The sequence below is a fragment of the Engystomops pustulosus genome, chromosome 10 (genome assembly GCF_040894005.1).
Source record: "Engystomops pustulosus chromosome 10, aEngPut4.maternal, whole genome shotgun sequence".
NCBI classification, from domain to species: Eukaryota; Metazoa; Chordata; class Amphibia; order Anura; family Leptodactylidae; genus Engystomops; species Engystomops pustulosus.
Genome location: NC_092420.1, coordinates 95,051,327 through 95,070,947, shown reverse-complemented (window position 1 = coordinate 95,070,947; position 19,621 = coordinate 95,051,327). Strand labels below are relative to the sequence as shown.

The 19,621-nt window shown below is 44.6% G+C and overlaps 1 protein-coding gene across 6 annotated transcripts in view; it reads right to left on the bottom strand.

Moving 5' to 3' along the window:
• The window catches only part of FGGY (FGGY carbohydrate kinase domain containing), a 356,370-nt gene that overhangs the window by 128,449 nt on the left and 208,300 nt on the right, over nucleotides 1–19,621 (bottom strand). For 5 of the 6 annotated variants that reach the window (XR_011850140.1, XM_072126729.1, XM_072126726.1 and 2 more), the window contains 3 exons: nucleotides 8,030–8,241; nucleotides 3,109–3,220; nucleotides 1,282–1,433 (listed from right to left, as the gene is read on the bottom strand). Coding sequence is in view for 5 of the 6 variants with exons in the window: in XM_072126726.1 (XP_071982827.1) it covers nucleotides 1,282–1,433; nucleotides 3,109–3,220; nucleotides 8,030–8,241 (476 nt within the window). In the remaining variant the exon portion in view is untranslated. Of the gene's footprint in view, nucleotides 1–1,281; nucleotides 1,434–3,108; nucleotides 3,221–8,029; nucleotides 8,242–16,286; nucleotides 16,361–19,621 lie in introns of those variants that run through there. The other variant, XM_072126728.1, reaches the window with a different exon arrangement.

The following is a 19,621-nucleotide window of genomic DNA, read 5'->3' as shown; positions in this document are numbered from 1 at the left end:
AGCATTGCGCTGTGTTTATAAGGAGACGACGTCCTCTGCTCCGAGCCACTCAGTGCACATGTGGCAATCATTAGAATGACAATAGACGAGATCAAACACGAGAGCACGAGCCAGAAAACGAGAAAAATAGTCCGAAAATGCTCAGAAGACAAAAAAAGTTTAGTGTTTGGTTACCCAAATTTCAACCACAACAAGGATTTTGTCTGAGCATGTTTTGTTTCTTTGTGGGAAACTATTTGGAACAATAAGTTTTGGGTCTGTATTTTGTTTCTTTGGTTTTCGTTTTTTTTTTTAAAGATATTTTCCATAAATATGTATTAATGACTATTTTTAACCTATTTATATGTGTTTTTTTTGGGGGGGGGGTCCAAGCTCTGGGACCTTCCTAGAAAGTAGAGGCAACAGTGTCAGGCACTGAAACTCAAACCCAGCAATACCCAATCACTGTGTATTAATAGGAAACTCCTACCTTGGCCTAGATCAGCTCCTCAGGGGCGGAGCAATTCTGAGATTGCTCCTCCCATACACAACTGCCTAAGAGGAAATGATAGTAGATACTGGAACATAACTGGTATCTATGGGAAGGTAACTACCTAGAGGTTGGAGATTTTTTTTCTGTTTTCCATCTTGATGGTAAATTCAAAGAATTCAAGTTCAAGGCAAAAAAAAAAAAAAAAAGAGTTGGTCTGAGCAAAAAATTAAAAAGCGTAAGTGAACTGGACAGCCACGTGCAGATCTTCTTTGATCATATATCTTCAAAGTTAACTATCTAGACTGTAGGTTTGTAAAGTTTTATAAGTTTATAAAGTTTTTTCATTGTTTCTGGTCTAAATTCTGTTTACAAGGTATTTTCCATAAATATTTATTGACGACTATACATGAGGACATCCTCTAGGACTTTCCTAGCAGAAAGTGTCAGGGACTGAAGCTCAAACCCACTAATACACCTTCCTTGGCCAAGATCAGTTCCATGGGGGTGGAGCAATCAGATGTATGCTCCTCCCTTACATACATAAACCCACCCATGAGGTGCTGGTATCAGATACTGTAATATAACCAGAACTCATGAGAAGGTTATGGCTATACAGTGGTTTTAAATATTAAGTAATCCATCTTTATGATAATCTCAAATGCGGACTGGTGCACCCTGCTCCAAACCCCCTCTCTAAAAATGTAAAAAGTCCACAGGTGCAAAGTGGAACAGTCCTTGTATATCATTGAGGATTGACATGGTATGATCTCTCCTTAGTGTTGAGTAACAGGTTCCATTAAGATTCTCACCTCCTTCAGCCAGAGCAGTTTGGGTGGTTGCATCTCGACAGACATCACGCCGCCAACGTAACGCAATGCGCCATGTTTGGTTCCATTAATCCGCTCCACTTGATTTCCTCCCCGATGATCCATCCACATGATCACATTCCTGCGATGGTCGCCTTAGGTAAATAAGAAGCTGAGGATGTCATAAAAACAATACAATAAAACTATAAAGATGTAAATGTGCGGCAGAAGGAGTCGCAGACCAGGGCAGTGATGGTGAACCTTTTCGAGATCAAGTGCCAAAAAGTGTCAACATAGCAGTAACATCACTGCCCGAGTGCCCCAATACCACTGAAAGATGGTAGGGCCCCCTGAACAGGAAGAATCGTGGGGGCCTGCAGCAAGTGCTATAGCTCCAAACCGACGTCTGCTCACTATTCCTACAGTCCCAGGCAGCCTAAGGCTGGATTCACACTACCGCTGCCCGTCGTACTGTAGCGTGGCGGGCACACGGCAGCGCGCAGGGAGAGGAGGATGGGGAGAGCGCCGCTCACCCCCACCCCTCTACATAGGAATATACAGCGCACGGCGCCGTATGCCGTGAAAAGATTGGACATGTCCTATTTTTTCACGGAGTACGGAGTGGTACGGTGCCACACGTGTGCTGCAAGGCTGTAGTGCTAACCACTAAGCCACCGTGCTGCCCTTGTACGTGACTGCAGGATCAGACTACGCAGGGTTGTCTGTTACCATGGAGATGCATAAATCTGAATAGCTCTAGAACAGAACCGATAGAAAATGTGAAAGTCTCTATTGTTGAGGTTTTACAGCAATGATGAAATAAGTGTAAGGTAAGTGGTGTAGTCCTGGGGTGACCTGTGCGGATGGAGTCACGTGAGGGCAGATGGAGCAGAGTGTAACCACAGATGTCCAGGCCGTACCCCATGTTCAGTATTATAATCCCCCCCATGTGTGGACCTGTCCTGAGTCTGTTTATTATAATCCGCACATTTGTTGGGAGGAAGCTCCTGCATCCAGTGACCCCCAATCCGTGCAGCATTTATCACAGTGATGGATGGAGACGTTCAGTGTATTTAGATAGACCCCATACAACACCTCATTCTTCAAGACATTTCGACACCTTCAGCCGTATCTGAGCGCCCCTTACACAACACAGACGTGGGGGGGGGGGGGGGAAGCTCGGGGCGAGGGGATCGTCTTACCACTAACAATAATGACTTATAATTGGGCTCATGAAAACCTGACAGATACATATTTCTATGTAATACAATATCACTGTACATGGACAGACCTAGTACTACCCACAGCTGCAGCTTTGTGACAGTTGGATCAAGTCTAGACAATCCTTCATATATTTACAGCACAAACTCCGGTGCTTACAGATTGTTACAATGTATCGAACTGATGAACAGGTACAATGTATCACTTATCTTACATCATGGGTGTGCACCTTCCTATCCATTATTTAAAGGGGCATTTCAGTATTTTTTTGATCAGATAACCAGAGCATAGGTGATTATTATCAGATTGTTGATCATCTGTGAGAAGAAATTGTGGCACCTTTCAAATCTGTGACATGTCCATTAGTCATGTTAGTCGTGTTTGTGTTCAGTCCCATCCAGGTGCATAGGGCTGAGATGCAATACCAAGCACAACCACTATACAATGTACGGAGCTGTGCTCGCAGGACTCATTTCAATGCTAATTGGTGGGATCTTGGAATATCCCTTTAAGACAAAGGCAGAGCAAAGTTGTAATACCAGGCACCGCCACTGAGAAGTGTGGCACCATTTCTGGAGGCAGTAAAGACCCTGTAGTATTTCAGATTACCTTCTGCATTGACTGCTAATGGCTGGAACTGTTTATCCAGGACCACAAGGGAACAGGTGGCATCAAAACCGAGACCGCGGATGCGACCGCCTCCTGCTGACTGCGCCACTTTCTGCAAAACAGACGAAAAACGAGTAACTAATGACTTCACTACAAGGTGTCAGGGAGAGTTTGATTCTTTCTCTGCTGAAATGAACATTGAAAAATACTTTTCCCAGCATCCATTGCATTTACAATGTAGCCGGTGGAAGTCAGGGGATGCTGGGAATTGTAGTTTTGCAGCTTAGGATCACACCACAATAGTATACGCTATTATCTGGAGTTTCCTTATCTATGTTTATCTTATCTCTGTTTGTCTTTTTTCCATCTGTTACTTTGGTAATTTATCAATCTCACTTTTTCCTTGTTTTAAATTTTTTTTTTTTCAGATCTCTTTTTGCGACACTTGTTACAAATGTCTCAAAAATGTTGCACAAATGTCTCAAGTCACTTCTTTCCTTTTTCTTCTTCTTCAAGTCACTTCTTTTCCGTTTTCCTCCTACCCTGCTCATCTTCAGCACATGCACTCGTCCCCGAAGCCAGAGTTCTGCGCATGCGTAGAACACAGGCCAGTGGCTGCACAATCTCAGCTCCAAAGCCGAAGCTACTGCGCATGCACGCAGCTCCTCTGCGCACTCGTCCTCAAAGCGTGCATGCGCAGTAGCTTTGGCTTTGGAGCTGAGATCGTGCAGCCACTGGCCTGTGTTCTACGCATGCGCAGAACTCTGGCTTCACTCCTTGTAGCTGCGTTCTGAAGATGTCTGGGTAGGAGGATCAAAGAGGCTACTGGGGCATGGAGTAGCCTCACCGTGTAGCCTCAGCTCCAGCTACTCCACGCCCCAGTAGCCTCTTTAGATAATTTGCATATCACCCTGATTAAAGATTAGAAAAGATAGAGGGGAGGAAATCATTAGCCCTAAAAAGGGCTATCCTTACATATACCATAATAGGTAGATCCCTAGTGGTAGGTTACCTTTAAGTATTGTTTCTTCTTTTTTAGACCATTTTTAGACCATTTAGAAAGATAAAAGTCACTTGCACCATTTAGCACATCTGGAGTAGAAGATAAATGTGCCTAACTGACGATAAACAAATGTCCAGCGGACTTCAGCGCACACCAAAAAGTCTCGAAAATTGCAATGTGCCAAAAAAAAGTCTCAAAAAAGACAGAAAAAAGGAAAAAAAATAAAGATTAATGAGCGCATCAGAGTCCACACACATTACACAGATGTTGCCATGCATTATTTTTGCCATAAGTAAGGGTCTATTATGTTGGGGCTCAGTACCTGCCCCTACACTAAGTAATGCTGCCCCCCTGCCCTGTATACAAGGTTCTGGAACAGCTTATTAATGATTGAACAGAATGATCGATGCTGAGCGCTGACCCGTCCACCACTAACACCCTAAATAATTGATCAGCCCGATATCCTAAAAGGAACAGAGACCTTCATTGTCTACTCTCTGCTGAAAGGGTTAATTGTTATCTGAGCAGAAAGCAAAATATTATAATATAATATCCAAAATAATAGAACACAACATAATATGATGTCACAAAATACAACCTAATATTAGATACAACACAACACAGTGTGATACAATACTACTGGTATATATATATATTTACGGTTCGATTATGCAAATCAGATGAATCAGTTTTATCATAAATTTGTAATATTTTATTTGCATTTTACATATTACACTTTACAGAGAGAAAACTTCCTATAAAACAGCCTCGAGAAAGCCGGAATTTCATCGATTGCAGAAACGTGCGTCTCCGAAAGTGGCAGAATCACGTGCAGCGCAGCTAATAGTGGATCAGCAGATTTTGCACAAGTCCCTCGTTCTGTCTGTGCACATGAGGAGTGACGCTATACCCGGCCATTATATGACTTATATTCTGTAGATTCAGCAGATTCTGCTGATTTTTCAGAGCTGGTGGATGGAGACTAGTTACTATGAAGTCTCCCATACACTGCACACAGAAAGGAGACGAGAATCTGCCCCAAAATAATATCTGCCACTTAGAAGCATCAGCAGAATCATATTGGACTTTATCGATGAGTACTGACCTGCACTTATGTGAAAAAAGCACTTGGGGTGAGATAGAACCCTTTTTTAATACCTAGCAACCTGTCTATGGCTTCTTCTCTCCTCTATCACTGAGCACAATCAGCAGGATCATATAGAACATTATTGATGAGTACTCACCTGTACCGATGGGGATAAAGCACTTGGGGTGAGATAGAAACCTTATTTAATTCCTAGCAACCACTGTCTGTGGCTTCTTCTCTCCTCTATCACAATCAGCAGGATCATATAGAACATTACTGATAATTACTGACCTGTACCGATGGGGATAAAGCACTTGGGGTGAGATAGAAACCTTTTTTTATCTCCAGCAGCCTCTGGTCTCCATGTATCAGTAGTACAGTAAAGTGTACTATATACAGTCAGTAATGCGCAGAGTGCAGCAGATTATTGAATACTGGCGCCCGATCTTCATGAATCCGGCACACACTGCAGGCGCCAATCGTGCATAAAATGAGTGTGTCCGGTTTTTTTTGTTGGTGCACGCCGTTTAACGTGTGTGTGCCACATCTCTGTGGGTCTTTTGACATAAATGTGGCACCTGTTGCGATTCGGCACCAAAAAGCGCCTTTAATGCAGCCCCGACCCAAAACTGGCGCAAACCCTTTATAAATAGATCTGCAAGCAGATTACACATCTAGGTGCAAACAGCAGCAGAAAACTGGCGCAGCCTGAAAGGTAACTGTGCCCCAATGTCAGATAAGAAGATAAGAAGAGAGGAGCCCGAGAGGGGATAACAAGGTTATTTTCTCTTTCTTTCTTATCCTGATGCTTGTGAATGGATGAATCTTACACCCGGACTACGGTAAAGACTGACACTTACACAGGCAGAGCACAGATGTTATAACGTGGCAAATGTGTGCAAAACTTTGGGGCTACCATGAATTTTCTAAAGCTGGACGTCTCCTATGTCTATGATGTGACGGCGGCTGTCACTATGCGCAGGACCCATCAGAGCAGGGAAATTATTTCCACCATGAACGAGGCCATTTTGAGCGTCTAGTAGAAAACAATTACACTAATGAGGCCAATTATCTTGTTAAGTCTCATTAAAGCCGTCATACTTAGTGACAAGTCCTCCATACTGTCCGAAGAAGTTCAAAGTAATCCCCCTCCAGTTCTCAGGGGAAGTCAGACATTAATGGGGTCAGAGGGGAGAAGAGGTCAAACAGTAAGAGTGATGGACAGAGATACAAAGTGAGAGAAGACAGAGACACGGAAGACCTGGCAGGACCCCCACAAGTCTCCAAATCAGGACACATCCCAATGCAGATCCCCTTCAAGACTCAGAAGTGGTGCAGCTCAAGGGGGGCAGAGGTAGCACCCTCACCCGGGCTCTGGTACCTACAGGGACCCTGCGGTAAACCGGTTTCATATCTAGACCCTGCCTCTAGGTTCTAGGATAAGATGTAACCATTGGTAGAAATATTAACCGCATCTATGATTTCTGTCCCCCGGTCACCCAGAGGTCCCTCTCTTAGTCATCTCCCCCAATCTTAATGAGGGAAACTTCCATAAATATTTATAGAGTATAAAATTACAAGCAATCATGGAACATGGGAAACATGGAAGTTCATTGTGGATATGGTTAGGGAGGTCGTAGCTTCTCCTCATGTCTGGGTGCAGAGCAATGTTTTATCTATAGTAAGAAATGTATCCAAAGAATAGGGGCTAAATATCTGGGTGCTGGGCTCTGACCACAAGAAGTGAAGTCCTACATTTGGAGGAAGCAGCTCACTTCTCCGCCTACATAGGATACAATAGAAATACTCTAAAACATGGACATAGTGGTTTGGCCAACAGTGACTGGGTGATCAATGGGGTCTGACTGGGGAGACCCCACCAATCCCATGCCTGGAAGATCTGGAGAAGGTATCCAGCTTCTCCTCCTTCCTGGGCTTTAATAGATATCAGTGTATTTACACCCTGAAACGACCATGAGAGCCCTAAAGTTACACGTGGAAGTGGTTAACCATTTTTTGTCTTTATCTATTCAAAGTCTTTGGAGCTACTGAAGATATTTGGTACAGAACCAGTCACACAGAGTTGTAGCTGAATATATTCAGCCTCCGTCCCATTCAAGCTTGGAATAGGGGGTCATTTACTGTGGTGGATGATCTGTTTTCCCTGGGGGACGTTTTTGTTAAAGGGATTCTACCAATCGGACCTTCACTGATAAGAAGAATTTTATCTTGTTCTCCTTAAAGGGGTTTTTATAACTAAGGACATGTATTCCCTATGCACAGGATCCCTGAGTGTCTAACCTATGGGACTCCCAGCAATCACCTGCAGGACTCCACCATCCTGTAAGCTGTATCAGGGGTCCCATAGCTCCGCTCTGTGATCCATTGCCTTTTATGGGACTTCTGGGACAGAATACAGGACGACGCATCCTGGAAGTCCCAGTCTGTATGAAGAGACGGACATGTGGTGCCCATTGTGCCAATCTCTGAGGGTCCTAGAGGTCAGTCCCTGGGGATCTCACATTTAGGAGATAAGTCACTGCCAGAGATGTCTCCCATGGACAGTAAATGGATCAGCAGGACACATTCTAGTCCTGTCCCTCCATTCATTAGGAGGAACAGACTCTTCTCCGGATCGTTGGGGGCCCAGTGGTCAGACCCTCACAGATCGGTAAGTTATAGTATAGGGAATAACACTGAATCTTAGAACATCCCCTTTAAGATGGTTGTAAGATCATCTGCAACATTGTTGCCCTCTGTAAATTCGAAGTAGCAAACGTTGCAATTTTGTATATTTTTTATGCTTTTAGAACACGAAATATTGGGGATACCTTGGTCACGGCGCAGCACGCCCCCCAGATGTCATCAGACGACTGCTCGTAGTGGTCTGACCGAGGTTCCCATATCTTCACAGCTTCTTCAGCCTGGTCAACCACCGCCCCACACTGGTCCACCAGAGCCGCACGCACGCTGGCGGTGCCCACATCGATGCCAATGTAGTAAGAGGGCGCTTCCGCTTTATCCTTCTGCATTTTAATTTGAGCTGAAAATGAGGAAACAATCGGCGGTTATTTGGTAACAAAAAAATGAATCATAAAATAAATGACTAATAGGATTTATTATAGAAATGTTGAGTAATGTGAGCCGGAACCTGCACAGGACCCAGACCCAGGGAGAGGCCCACCGGAGCAGAACCTTTACATGAAAATTATATATGGGAAGAAGAACATCACAAAATGTGTGGTCCTGATGTAAAGTATGAGCTACAGCCGGGCCTGTTATTGTACTTATGTTACCCGTTGTATGTCTCTAGCTGGTATATTATATGTAACTCTTATATATACTGCACAGGGAAGGGACTAACAGGCAACAGAACCCAAATATCTCTCCTCCAAAACACAGAAATCTGTCTGTGTAGCTTCATGTCAATGTCCAACCAACCAAAGAGAACCTGTCATCAGCTGCAACTATACAGAATCCAACCAGTGTTATGTATTGTCCCTGGGGAGATGTGTAATCAGACCTTTGTTTATGTTGTTAGTAGCAGCAGGACTGTCATATATGGATTTATATTCGAGGATTGTAGATTCGTCAAGTGCACTGGGGGTTGGTCCTCACACTGCTGTGCTCTGTGCTCTCTGCAGCCAGTGTTATGTATTGCCCCTGGAGAGATGTGTAATCAGACCTCACACTGCTGTGCTCTGTGCTCTCTGCCGCCAGTGTTATGTATTGTCCCTGGAGAGATGTGTAATCAGACCTCACACTGCTGTGCTCTGTGCTCTCTGCAGCCAGTGTTATGTATTGTCCCTGGAGAGATGTGTAATCAGACCTCACACTTCTGTGCTCTGTGCTCTCTGCAGCCAGTGTTAGGTATTGTCTCTGGAGTGAGGTGTAATCAGACCTTTGTGTATGTTGTTAGTAGCAGCAGGACTGTGAGACGTGGATTCCAAGGCCACATAGCAATCATGTAATATTGCACTGATGACGTATGCCCCGCTATTATAGTGACCTCCAGTTAGGTTGTTGTGCTTTTCCCTCTGGTATATTATTGCATTAGTCCTGTGTGGTGGGGGATGGGGGCTGCATCCATCACCCGTCCTGGGGTTTACATTTGAGGATTGGCGCTATGAGTACATCTGCTTCTATCTTTTATATCCTGGGCAAAGAAAGCAATTTATGAAGTAAAAATCAATTTGGAAATGTTCTCTCTCTCTCTCCGCCGTCTCCGTCTTGATTGAAAGCGAGAGGGGAGCGGGCCAGTCGCTGACTCCAAAACAAGCCTCGCTGACCTCCACTTAGAGACGCTCTCTGTATAATGAATCTTAATGAAGATTGGGCTGTCAGCCTTCTCCAAGCTGTAACTTTGTAAAATGTAACATTGAAATAAACTACAAGGGAATATTAATCACGTCTGCGTCCGCGTCTCCGTGTAAGTTAAGTGCATTCTGGGCTACAGAGGTTGTTTAGAGGACAGCGGCGTCGGAGCGCGAGCTCGTCTGCATGCAAAACAGCGTCTGACACCATGGAGATGCGGTCAATGCGGATCACTGCGCTATCTGGGTGATCGTTTTATCTCTCCCATCTGTCCTTGCGCTAATTCATACCGCGCGGCCGCAGCCGCGGGGAGAGGCGCACTACATTATCCGCACCTGACGTGAACCTATTACTTCCAATTATGTCAACAATGGAAGGAGGAATTATTATCTCTTATTCTTCCTCTACTTCAGGGACAATCGATGCTTCCGGAGATTAAATCAATCAAGAAAGATCAATGCGCTGTGTAGATCCCCCCGACATGTCTCGTCATGAGGTCGTGTGCCCAGCGAGGGGAGGAAGACGGAGAAAGAAGAAGGAAACGAGGAAAAACGGAATGAAACAAGACGAGAAGAACAATACACATTCAATACGTCCCGAGATTTAATCAGAGAAGAAAGATCAATGCGCTGGGCAGATCCACCGAAATATCTGCGCCATACCATGAGGTCATGATAGGAGAGGAAAGAAGGAGAGAAAGAAGGAAAGAAAGAAGGAAGGAAAGAAAGACAATGATGTCATGTAATCAGTAAAGAGTAGAAAGAATAAATATGGAAAAAAATGGTAAAAATCCCCAGTGATTGTGAGGCTCATATCTATCAAGTTACAAGATTAAAAATCAATATAAGATGGAAAGAAACAAAGAATATAAAAGAAAGGAAGGAAGAGCTAAAGATGTGGGGGAGGATGGTGCACACTGTGTTATGTTACAAACATTACGCAAGTTTGATTTTGGTATTTTGTTTTATGTACAACATCCCCCACCGGGGCCTAGACTTTTCTTAGTGGCCTGGAGGCAGCCGGGGCCCAGAATACCGGAGTAGCTGGCGGTTGCGGCCTAGGGCGTGCTGATGTCACGGTGCTTGGTATGGGGACCGGAGGACTGTCCTACAGCCTGGCAGCTCTCCAGCAGGTGATGTGTGCAAGAAATATGGAGAGAGAGGCTGATGTACTGGTTCTCCCTGGGGCAACCCCTGAGTGTCTGTAAGATAAGTCCCTGGGTAACGGATGGGGAGCCTGTGGTGGTAGCAGCCGTATCCAGGGACCAGACGGAGGTAATGTTGTGCAAAATAACTCTCGGTTCTTTATTGGAACTGCAGGCAATGGCCTATACGATCTTGTAACAGATTCCGGATTACAGGAGTGGTCATGGAGAGTGATCCTTAGGAGTAGTTCACCAGCCTGGTAGTAGATGCCGGATGGGAGGTAGCTGTGTCCAATTGTGGAAGCTGCAGCTTGTCTCCCTTCACTCAGTGTGTTCTGGAAGTTGTGCTCTGCAAGAGAGCTGGGTTCCAAGAGCTTGTGCTCTAAGAGGTTTCTGGAACTCAAGAGCCCTAGCTTCTCCCTGTCCAGGAGTTTTGTTAAACCCTGGTCAGGTGGTGGCTCACTTTCCAATCACACTCCAGTGTACATAAAGGAATACAATTGGTTGTCAATTCACATAACTTAACCCTTGCCTGGACAGGCAGTATCTACAGCTGCTGATGCCAAATAATGAGTGCATGTTCCTTAAGGTGAGTTGCGCAGGCTCACCTGCTGGGGAGCTACAGATAAAGGGCCTCATTCGCAAACCCTCCTCTGCCCATGCGTTGACAGGGGTGTTGCATATGCAAATTGGTCTTAAGGAACTTCCCAAAGGTCCCGGATACAGCAGGTTTTTGGGATATGTTCCGCTGTCCCGCCGGGCAGGAGGTATGTTCCCGGACATCAGCTCTATTACATCCTCCGGAAACACAGAGAGAGCTGACCACAGAGATAGCGGAGAGAGCCGGCAGCTCCAGGCATGATCCCCCTGCCTCTGCTGTATGTAGCAGCCAGTAGGCACCAGGTGATGATGTCATCCTGCCTGCCGGCTTCAGAGCTACTCACTAGGATCTGCTGCGGGGGAAAGGTGAGTATATGTGTTTATTATTATACTGTGGGGGCAAAATAAGAGGGGGGGGTGGCTGCTGGGGCGGATAATAGGGGTAATGACTGGGGTACAGTAAGAGGATGATACAATAAGAGGGGGGGCTGCTGGGGCGGATAATAGGGGGTAATGACCAGGTACAGAAAGAGGGGGATACAATAAGAGGGGAAGCTGCTTGGGGGCATAGTATGAGCAGGAGCTGCTGTGTGGCACAATAAGAGGGGATACAATGTGATATTTTGTGAGCCAGGGGGATACAAAATGTAAAACAAAAAATGGAGCAAAAGGCGGGGCTTATGGTAAAGAATCTTCCATGTAAAACATAGTGCGCCGCCTCTTCTGTCTGTTTCTCTCTGCTACAAAAGTTGGTTGGTAAAAAGGAATGAAGAAAGGATTGAATGAGCGATAGAACTAAATAAAGGAAGAAAGAAAAAGAAATAAGGGAAGACAAGAAGGAAAGAAGAAAAGTGGGAAGGAAGTAAAGAAGAAGGAAAGAAAGAAATAAGAAAGATAAGGAGCAAAGAAGGAAAATCGGAAGAAGGGAGGAAGTAAAGAAAAGAGAAGAATGAAAAGAAAGAAGAAACAAATTGAGGAGAATAATGAATCAATAAAAGGAAACACAAGGACAAACTGTAACAGAAAGAAGAAAGGAAGATGGAGCAATATTACATCTGGAAGACTGGAGGCACAGAGCACATATACCAGGCACAGTATAGAGACTATAGAGGACATCACTGCTGCCAAGGGCCGAGGACAGGATATACATCTCTATAAGTATCTGCAGCAGTAACATCTCCTACATACACCTCCTATATACATCTCCTATATACATCTCCTATATACATCTCCTACATACATCTCCTATATACACCCCCTATATACATCTCCTATATACATCTCCTATATACACCCCCTATATACATCTCCTATATACATCCCCTATATACATCTCCTACATACATATCCTATATACACCCCCTATATACATCTCCTATATACATCTCCTATATACACCCCCTATATACATCTCCTATATACATCTCCTATATACATCCCCTATATACATCTCCTTTATACATCTCCTTTATACATCTCCTTTATACATCTCCTTTATACATCCCCTATATACATCTCCATCTCCTTTATACATCTCCTATATACATCTCCTACATACACCCCCTATATACATCTCCTATATACATCTCCTATATACACCCCCTATATACACCCCCTATATACATCTCCTACATACACCTCCTATATACATCTCCTATATACATCTCCTACATACATCCCCTATATACATCCCCTATATACATCTCCTTTATACATCTCCTTTATACATCCCCTATATACATCTCCATCTCCTTTATACATCTCCTATATACATCTCCTACATACACCCCCTATATACATCTCCTATATACATCTCCTATATACATCTCCATTATACATCTCATCTCATCTCCTATATACACCCCCTATATACATCTCCTATATACATCCCCTATATACATCTCCTTTATACATCTCCTATATACATCCCCTATATACATCTCCATCTCCTATATACATCTCCTACATACACCCCCTATATACATCTCCTATATACATCTCCTATATACATCTCCTTTATACATCTCATCTCATCTCCTATATACACCCCCTATATACATCTCCTATATACATCCCCTATATACATCTCCTTTATACATCTCCTATATACATCTCCTACATACACCCCCTATATACATCTCCTATATACATCTCCTATATACATCTCCTATATACATCTCCTATATACATCTCCTATATACATCCCCTTACTAATCCTGTCCTGCTGCAGTGCATTGTGGGAGCTCTGTCATTACAACAATTTCCAGAACAGGTGCGTCACAAAGTGAACCTGTCAGCAGCACAACGCCCAGAGTCCTGGAATCACCCCTCATATCATCAAAGGCTCCAGAAGTGACATTTCTCTACCTCCCAGCTACAAAGAATCCCTTGAAAGAGTCAAGTTCCGCAACGAAAACCAAATATTGACGAGACCATGTTAAGAAGCCGCCCGGGTCAATATTAAATATGCAGATGTCTAAGTAGGCGCCGTCCAGCAAATACACCGAGCGGGCGAGACCTGCACTCACACAGAAGGGACTACTATGGAGGAAGACAATGCTACACACAGGCCTCAGATGTGATACTCTACAGAGCAGGATGTTATCCCCAGCCCCAGACATTGCCCTGGTATAGGAATAGCAGAAAAGCAAACATGTGCCACCAGTTACTGATACTAGTCACACAATGAGGAAAAGCCTAAAATGCTATTAACCAGTATAGGAAATATAAGAGATAACATACATTATATTATTAATATTTCACCAATTCTAAGTAACATCCTGTATTATACTCCAGAGCTGCACTCACTATTCTGCTGCTGGTGCAGTCACTGTACATACATGACATTACTTATCCTGTACTGATCCTGAGTTACATCCTGTATTATACCCCAGAGCTGCACTCACTATTCTGCTGCTGGTGCAGTCACTGTGTACATACATGACATTACTTATCCTGTACTGATCCTGAGTTACATCCTGTATTATACTCCAGAGCTGCACTCACTATTCTGCTGCTGGTGCAGTCACTGTGTACATACATGACATTACTTATCCTGTACTGATCCTGAGTTACATCCTGTATTATACTCCAGAGCTGCACTCACTATTCTGCTGCTGGTGCAGTCACTGTGTACATACATGACATTACTTATCCTGTACTGATCCTGAGTTACATCCTGTATTATACTCCAGAGCTGCACTCACTATTCTGCTGCTGGTGCAGTCACTGTGTACATACATGGCATTACTTATCCTGTACTGATCCTGAGTTACATCCTGTATTATACTCCAGAGCTGCACTCACTATTCTGCTGCTGGTGCAGTCACTGTGTACATACATGACATTACTTATCCTGTACTGATCCTGAGTTACATCCTGTATTATACTCCAGAGCTGCACTCACTATTCTACTGCTGGTGCAGTCACTGTGTACATACATGACATTACTTATCCTGTACTGATCCTGAGTTACATCCTGTATTATACTCCAGAGCTGCACTCACTATTCTGCTGCTGGTGCAGTCAGTGTGTACATACATGACATTACTTATCCTGTACTGATCCTGAGTTACATCCTGTATTATACCCCAGAGCTGCACTCACTATTCTGCTGCTGGTGCAGTCACTGTGTACATACATGACATTACTTATCCTGTACTGATCCTGAGTTACATCCTGTATTATACTCCAGAGCTGCACTCGCTATTCTGCTGCTGGTGCAGTCACTGTGTACATACATGACATTACTTATCCTGTACTGATCCTGAGTTACATCCTGTATTATACCCCAGAGCTGCACTCACTATTCTGCTGCTGGTGCAGTCACTGTGTACATACATGACATTACTTATCCTGTACTGATCCTGAGTTACATCCTGTATTATACTCCAGAGCTGCACTCGCTATTCTGCTGCTGGTGCAGTCACTGTGTACATACATGACATTACTTATCCTGTACTGATCCTGAGTTACATCCTGTATTATACCCCAGAGCTGCACTCACTATTCTGCTGCTGGTGCAGTCACTGTGTACATACATGACATTACTTATCCTGTACTGATCCTGAGTTACATCCTGTATTATACTCCAGAGCTGCACTCGCTATTCTGCTGCTGGTGCAGTCACTGTGTACATACATGACATTACTTATCCTGTACTGATCCTGAGTTACATCCTGTATTATACCCCAGAGCTGCACTCACTATTCTGCTGCTGGTGCAGTCACTGTGTACATACATGACATTACTTATCCTGTACTGATCCTGAGTTACATCCTGTATTATACTCCAGAGCTGCACTCACTATTCTGCTGCTGGTGCAGTCACTGTGTACATACATGACATTACTTATCCTGTACTGATCCTGAGTTACATCCTGTATTATACTCCAGAGCTGCACTCACTATTCTGCTGCTGGTGCAGTCACTGTGTACATACATGGCATTACTTATCCTGTACTGATCCTGAGTTACATCCTGTATTATACTCCAGAGCTGCACTCACTATTCTGCTGCTGGTGCAGTCACTGTGTACATACATGACATTACTTATCCTGTACTGATCCTGAGTTACATCCTGTATTATACTCCAGAGCTGCACTCACTATTCTGCTGCTGGTGCAGTCAGTGTGTACATACATGACATTACTTATCCTGTACTGATCCTGAGTTACATTGTGTATTGTACCCCAGAGCTGCACTCACTATTCAGCTGCTGGTGCAGTCACTGGGTACATACATGACATTACTTATCCTGTACTGATCCTGAGTTACATCCTGTATTATACCACAGAGCTGCACTCACTATTCTGCTGGTAGGGTCAGTGCTTAGTGACATATCTATAGGAGGGCTGCAGATGAAGCAGTTATTCCTGAAGGAGTATTGCACATATTATTACTATGTATCTCCATAGAGCAGTATACAGGGAGCCCTATAGATCATATGCAGTTGCTAGTTGTGTAAGCCCTGGAGCTGGACCTCCCCTTGAAGCCATGTGTCAGTATGTTGCTGTTGGAGCAGACACTTACTTGCAGGCAGTGACTGGTTACTTTCACAGCAGATTGTTACAGTGTTTCAGCTTCCTGTGAAAACCTGCAGTTTGTGGCTTTTTGTCACGTTGTTGGTGATTGGTCTTTTGTACGGTGTCTGTGATTGGCTTGTTCTGCCTTGTACTTTGCCCTCGGGGCAGACAGTCTGAGGTTACACTCTGATCACTAGAGGAGGGGGGTGCTATGTGATGGGCTGTGCAGACTCGGCTCTGCTACATCCAAGGCTTCCATGAAGGACAATGTATATGTTCAGTTCTCTGGAGAAGCCTCAGTTCTCCTCTGTTACTATGTATCGTGTTATGTCTTGGCCGCCATGTAATGGAGAGACTGTTCATGGCTTCCACTTACCCAAAGAGACACTTGGGCTCAAACCGAGGAGAAGGATTGGACTTCAGATCATTAAAGATGTTCAATATCTGTTTTCGCTTTGATTTCTTTGGGGTGGAGACTGGAGCGAGCGGGTTCTGGCACGCCAAAGATCTACAAGTGATGTCCCACCACATGCCACCAATTCCACCGTTCTACTTGTGTTCCTTGTGGTCAGGGGCAGATTTACCCATGAAGTCAGGCCCCTTTATGAATCCCATGCGGAGGCCTAGGGGGGCTTATTCACACAGTATCGGATCGTCCCGTGTGCCCAGGCTCCATGACTCTGAAGGACCGTATCCTAGAGGATGATCAACCGGGATACTGTTAACTGCTGGGCACCAGGAACCTGAGGATCCTGACTCTATCCTTGGCCGATGATATCTGGGAAAGAATCGGTCACAAGGGATTTTACCGCACCCCTTCCTTTGTTCTGCCATTTGATCATGTGACTTGCTCTCCTCTGTCCATTAAAAATCGCATGTACCCTCAACCCACCCAATAATAATAATAATAATAATTCCTTCATTTATATAGCGCACATAGATTACGCAGCGCTGCACAGAGTTTGCCAAATCAGTCCCTGTCCCCATGGGGCTCAAATCTAATCACCTACCAGTCTGTTTTGGAGTGTGGGAGGAAACCGGAGGAAACCCACGCAAACACAGAGAGAACATACAAACTCTTTGCAGATGTTGACCCTGGGACTTGAACCCAGGACCCCAGAGCTGCAAGGCTGTAATGCTAACCACTGAGCCACCGTGCTGTCCCCAATCATCAGTGATGTCACTCCTGTTACCCCTCCCCTCTCCTCCCCCTGCTCATGTCTGTGTGTAATGTATAGTAAAGCATTGCTGGTGTCTCTACTGCATCTGCTGACATGCTGCATCCTCCTAATATACAGGTGAGAGACACAGACATCAGCTACACATGAATCTGACATGTTCTGCTGTAACATGGCTGCCTGGAGCTGCTGTATCTCTCCTATACACACACATGCACACACAGGCTGCAGGGGGCGTGGCCACCAGCACCAGGAAGCACATCATTATACAGCCTCACACCATTATACAGGCTGTCAGTCATGCACTGGGGGTGTGGCTGTGCCTCCCACTCATGAATAGAGTGGACAGCTTGAATATGCTAATGCTTCATTGGACATTTCACAGGTCATTTGCATACAGCTTTAGGACCTCATTGCTTAGGGTTACAGGCATGTAGAGGGACAATGAAGGGATAGGGGCAATGCTCTCTAATGGCAGTTTATGAAAATATATTTAGTTTAGGGGGGTTATTTTGCATGACGGGTTCTCTTTAATAAAACATTAGTCTATGGGCTGTGATCATAAAGCGCTCAGTGAAGGTTCTATGAAACGAAACTGCAATACCAGATGCGACCTCTGGAGAGGGGTGGCGCTATATCCAGAAGAAGCAGATACATTCTGGAATCATATTCAAATCCACTGATTAATGGCCACTTCCATATCCCCCTCGTACCTTAATGGAGCGAGATTGGGCTGATAATCCCTCATCGATCAATCATTTACAAATGTCATCCCGCAGTGACTGCCGGGGCCGGGGGGTCCTCTGGGGGGCGCTGTCCAGCTGCTTGTATCATTCACATCAGGTTCTTCCACTTACAGAAAATACAGACAATTTTCCGCTGGACTTCAGTCAGATGTGGAACGTTCACGTCAGGGACCCCGTACACACAGAGGGTCCGTGTCACAATCATTCCAGACAGACGGATTCCAAATATTTTTCCAGACCCGGCTGCAATGTCCTCCCCGACTGCCGGGTAATTTGTCGTCTATGTCTAGTATTTCCAGCAAAGAGGAATCTCACACATTGATCCAATGTCCAAGGCATCATCCAGCAGACCCTATAGATATAGTGATACCCCACAATGTATAGACCCCATAGATATAGTGTTACCCCACAATGTATAGACCCCATATAGTGATACCCCACAATGTGTAGACCCCATAGATACAGTGTGCACCCCACAATGTATACACCCCATAGATATAGTGTTACCCCACAATGTATAGACCCCATAGATATAGTGTGCACCCCACAATGTGCAGACCCCATAGATATAGTGTGCACCGCACAATGTATAGACCCCATAGATATAGTGTGCACCCCACAATGTATAGACCCCATAGATATAGTGTGCCCCGCACAATGTATAGACCCCATAGATATAGTGCGCACCCCACAATGTGTAGACCCCATAGATATAGTGATACCCCACAATGTATAGGCCCCATAGATATAGTGTGCACCCCACAATGTGTAGACCCCATATAATGATACCCCACAATGTGCAGACCCCATAGATATAGTGCGCACCCCACAATGTATACACCCCATAGATATAGTGTGCACCCCACAATGTATACACCCCATAGATATAGTTTGCACCCCACAATGTATACACCCCATAGATATAGTGTGCACCCCACAATGTATACACCCCATAGATATAGTGCGCACCCCACAATGTATAGATCCCATAGATATATAATATGCACCCCACAGATTATACACCCTATAGATATAATGTGCACCCCACAATGTATATACCCCATAGATATAGTCTGTAACCCACAATGTATATACCCCATATGTATAGTGTGCACCCCACAATGTGTAGACCCCATAGATATAGTGATACCCCACAATGTATAGGCCCCATAGATATAGTGTGCACCCCACAATGTGTAGACCCCATAGATATAGTGTGCACCCCACAATGTGTAGACCCCATAGATATAGTGTGCACCCCACAATGTGTAGACCCCATAGATATAGTGATACCCCACAATGTATAGACCCCATAGATATAGTGTGCACCCCACAATGTGTACACCCCATAGATATAGTGATACCCCACAATGTATAGACCCCATAGATATAGTGCGCACCCCACAATGTATAGACCC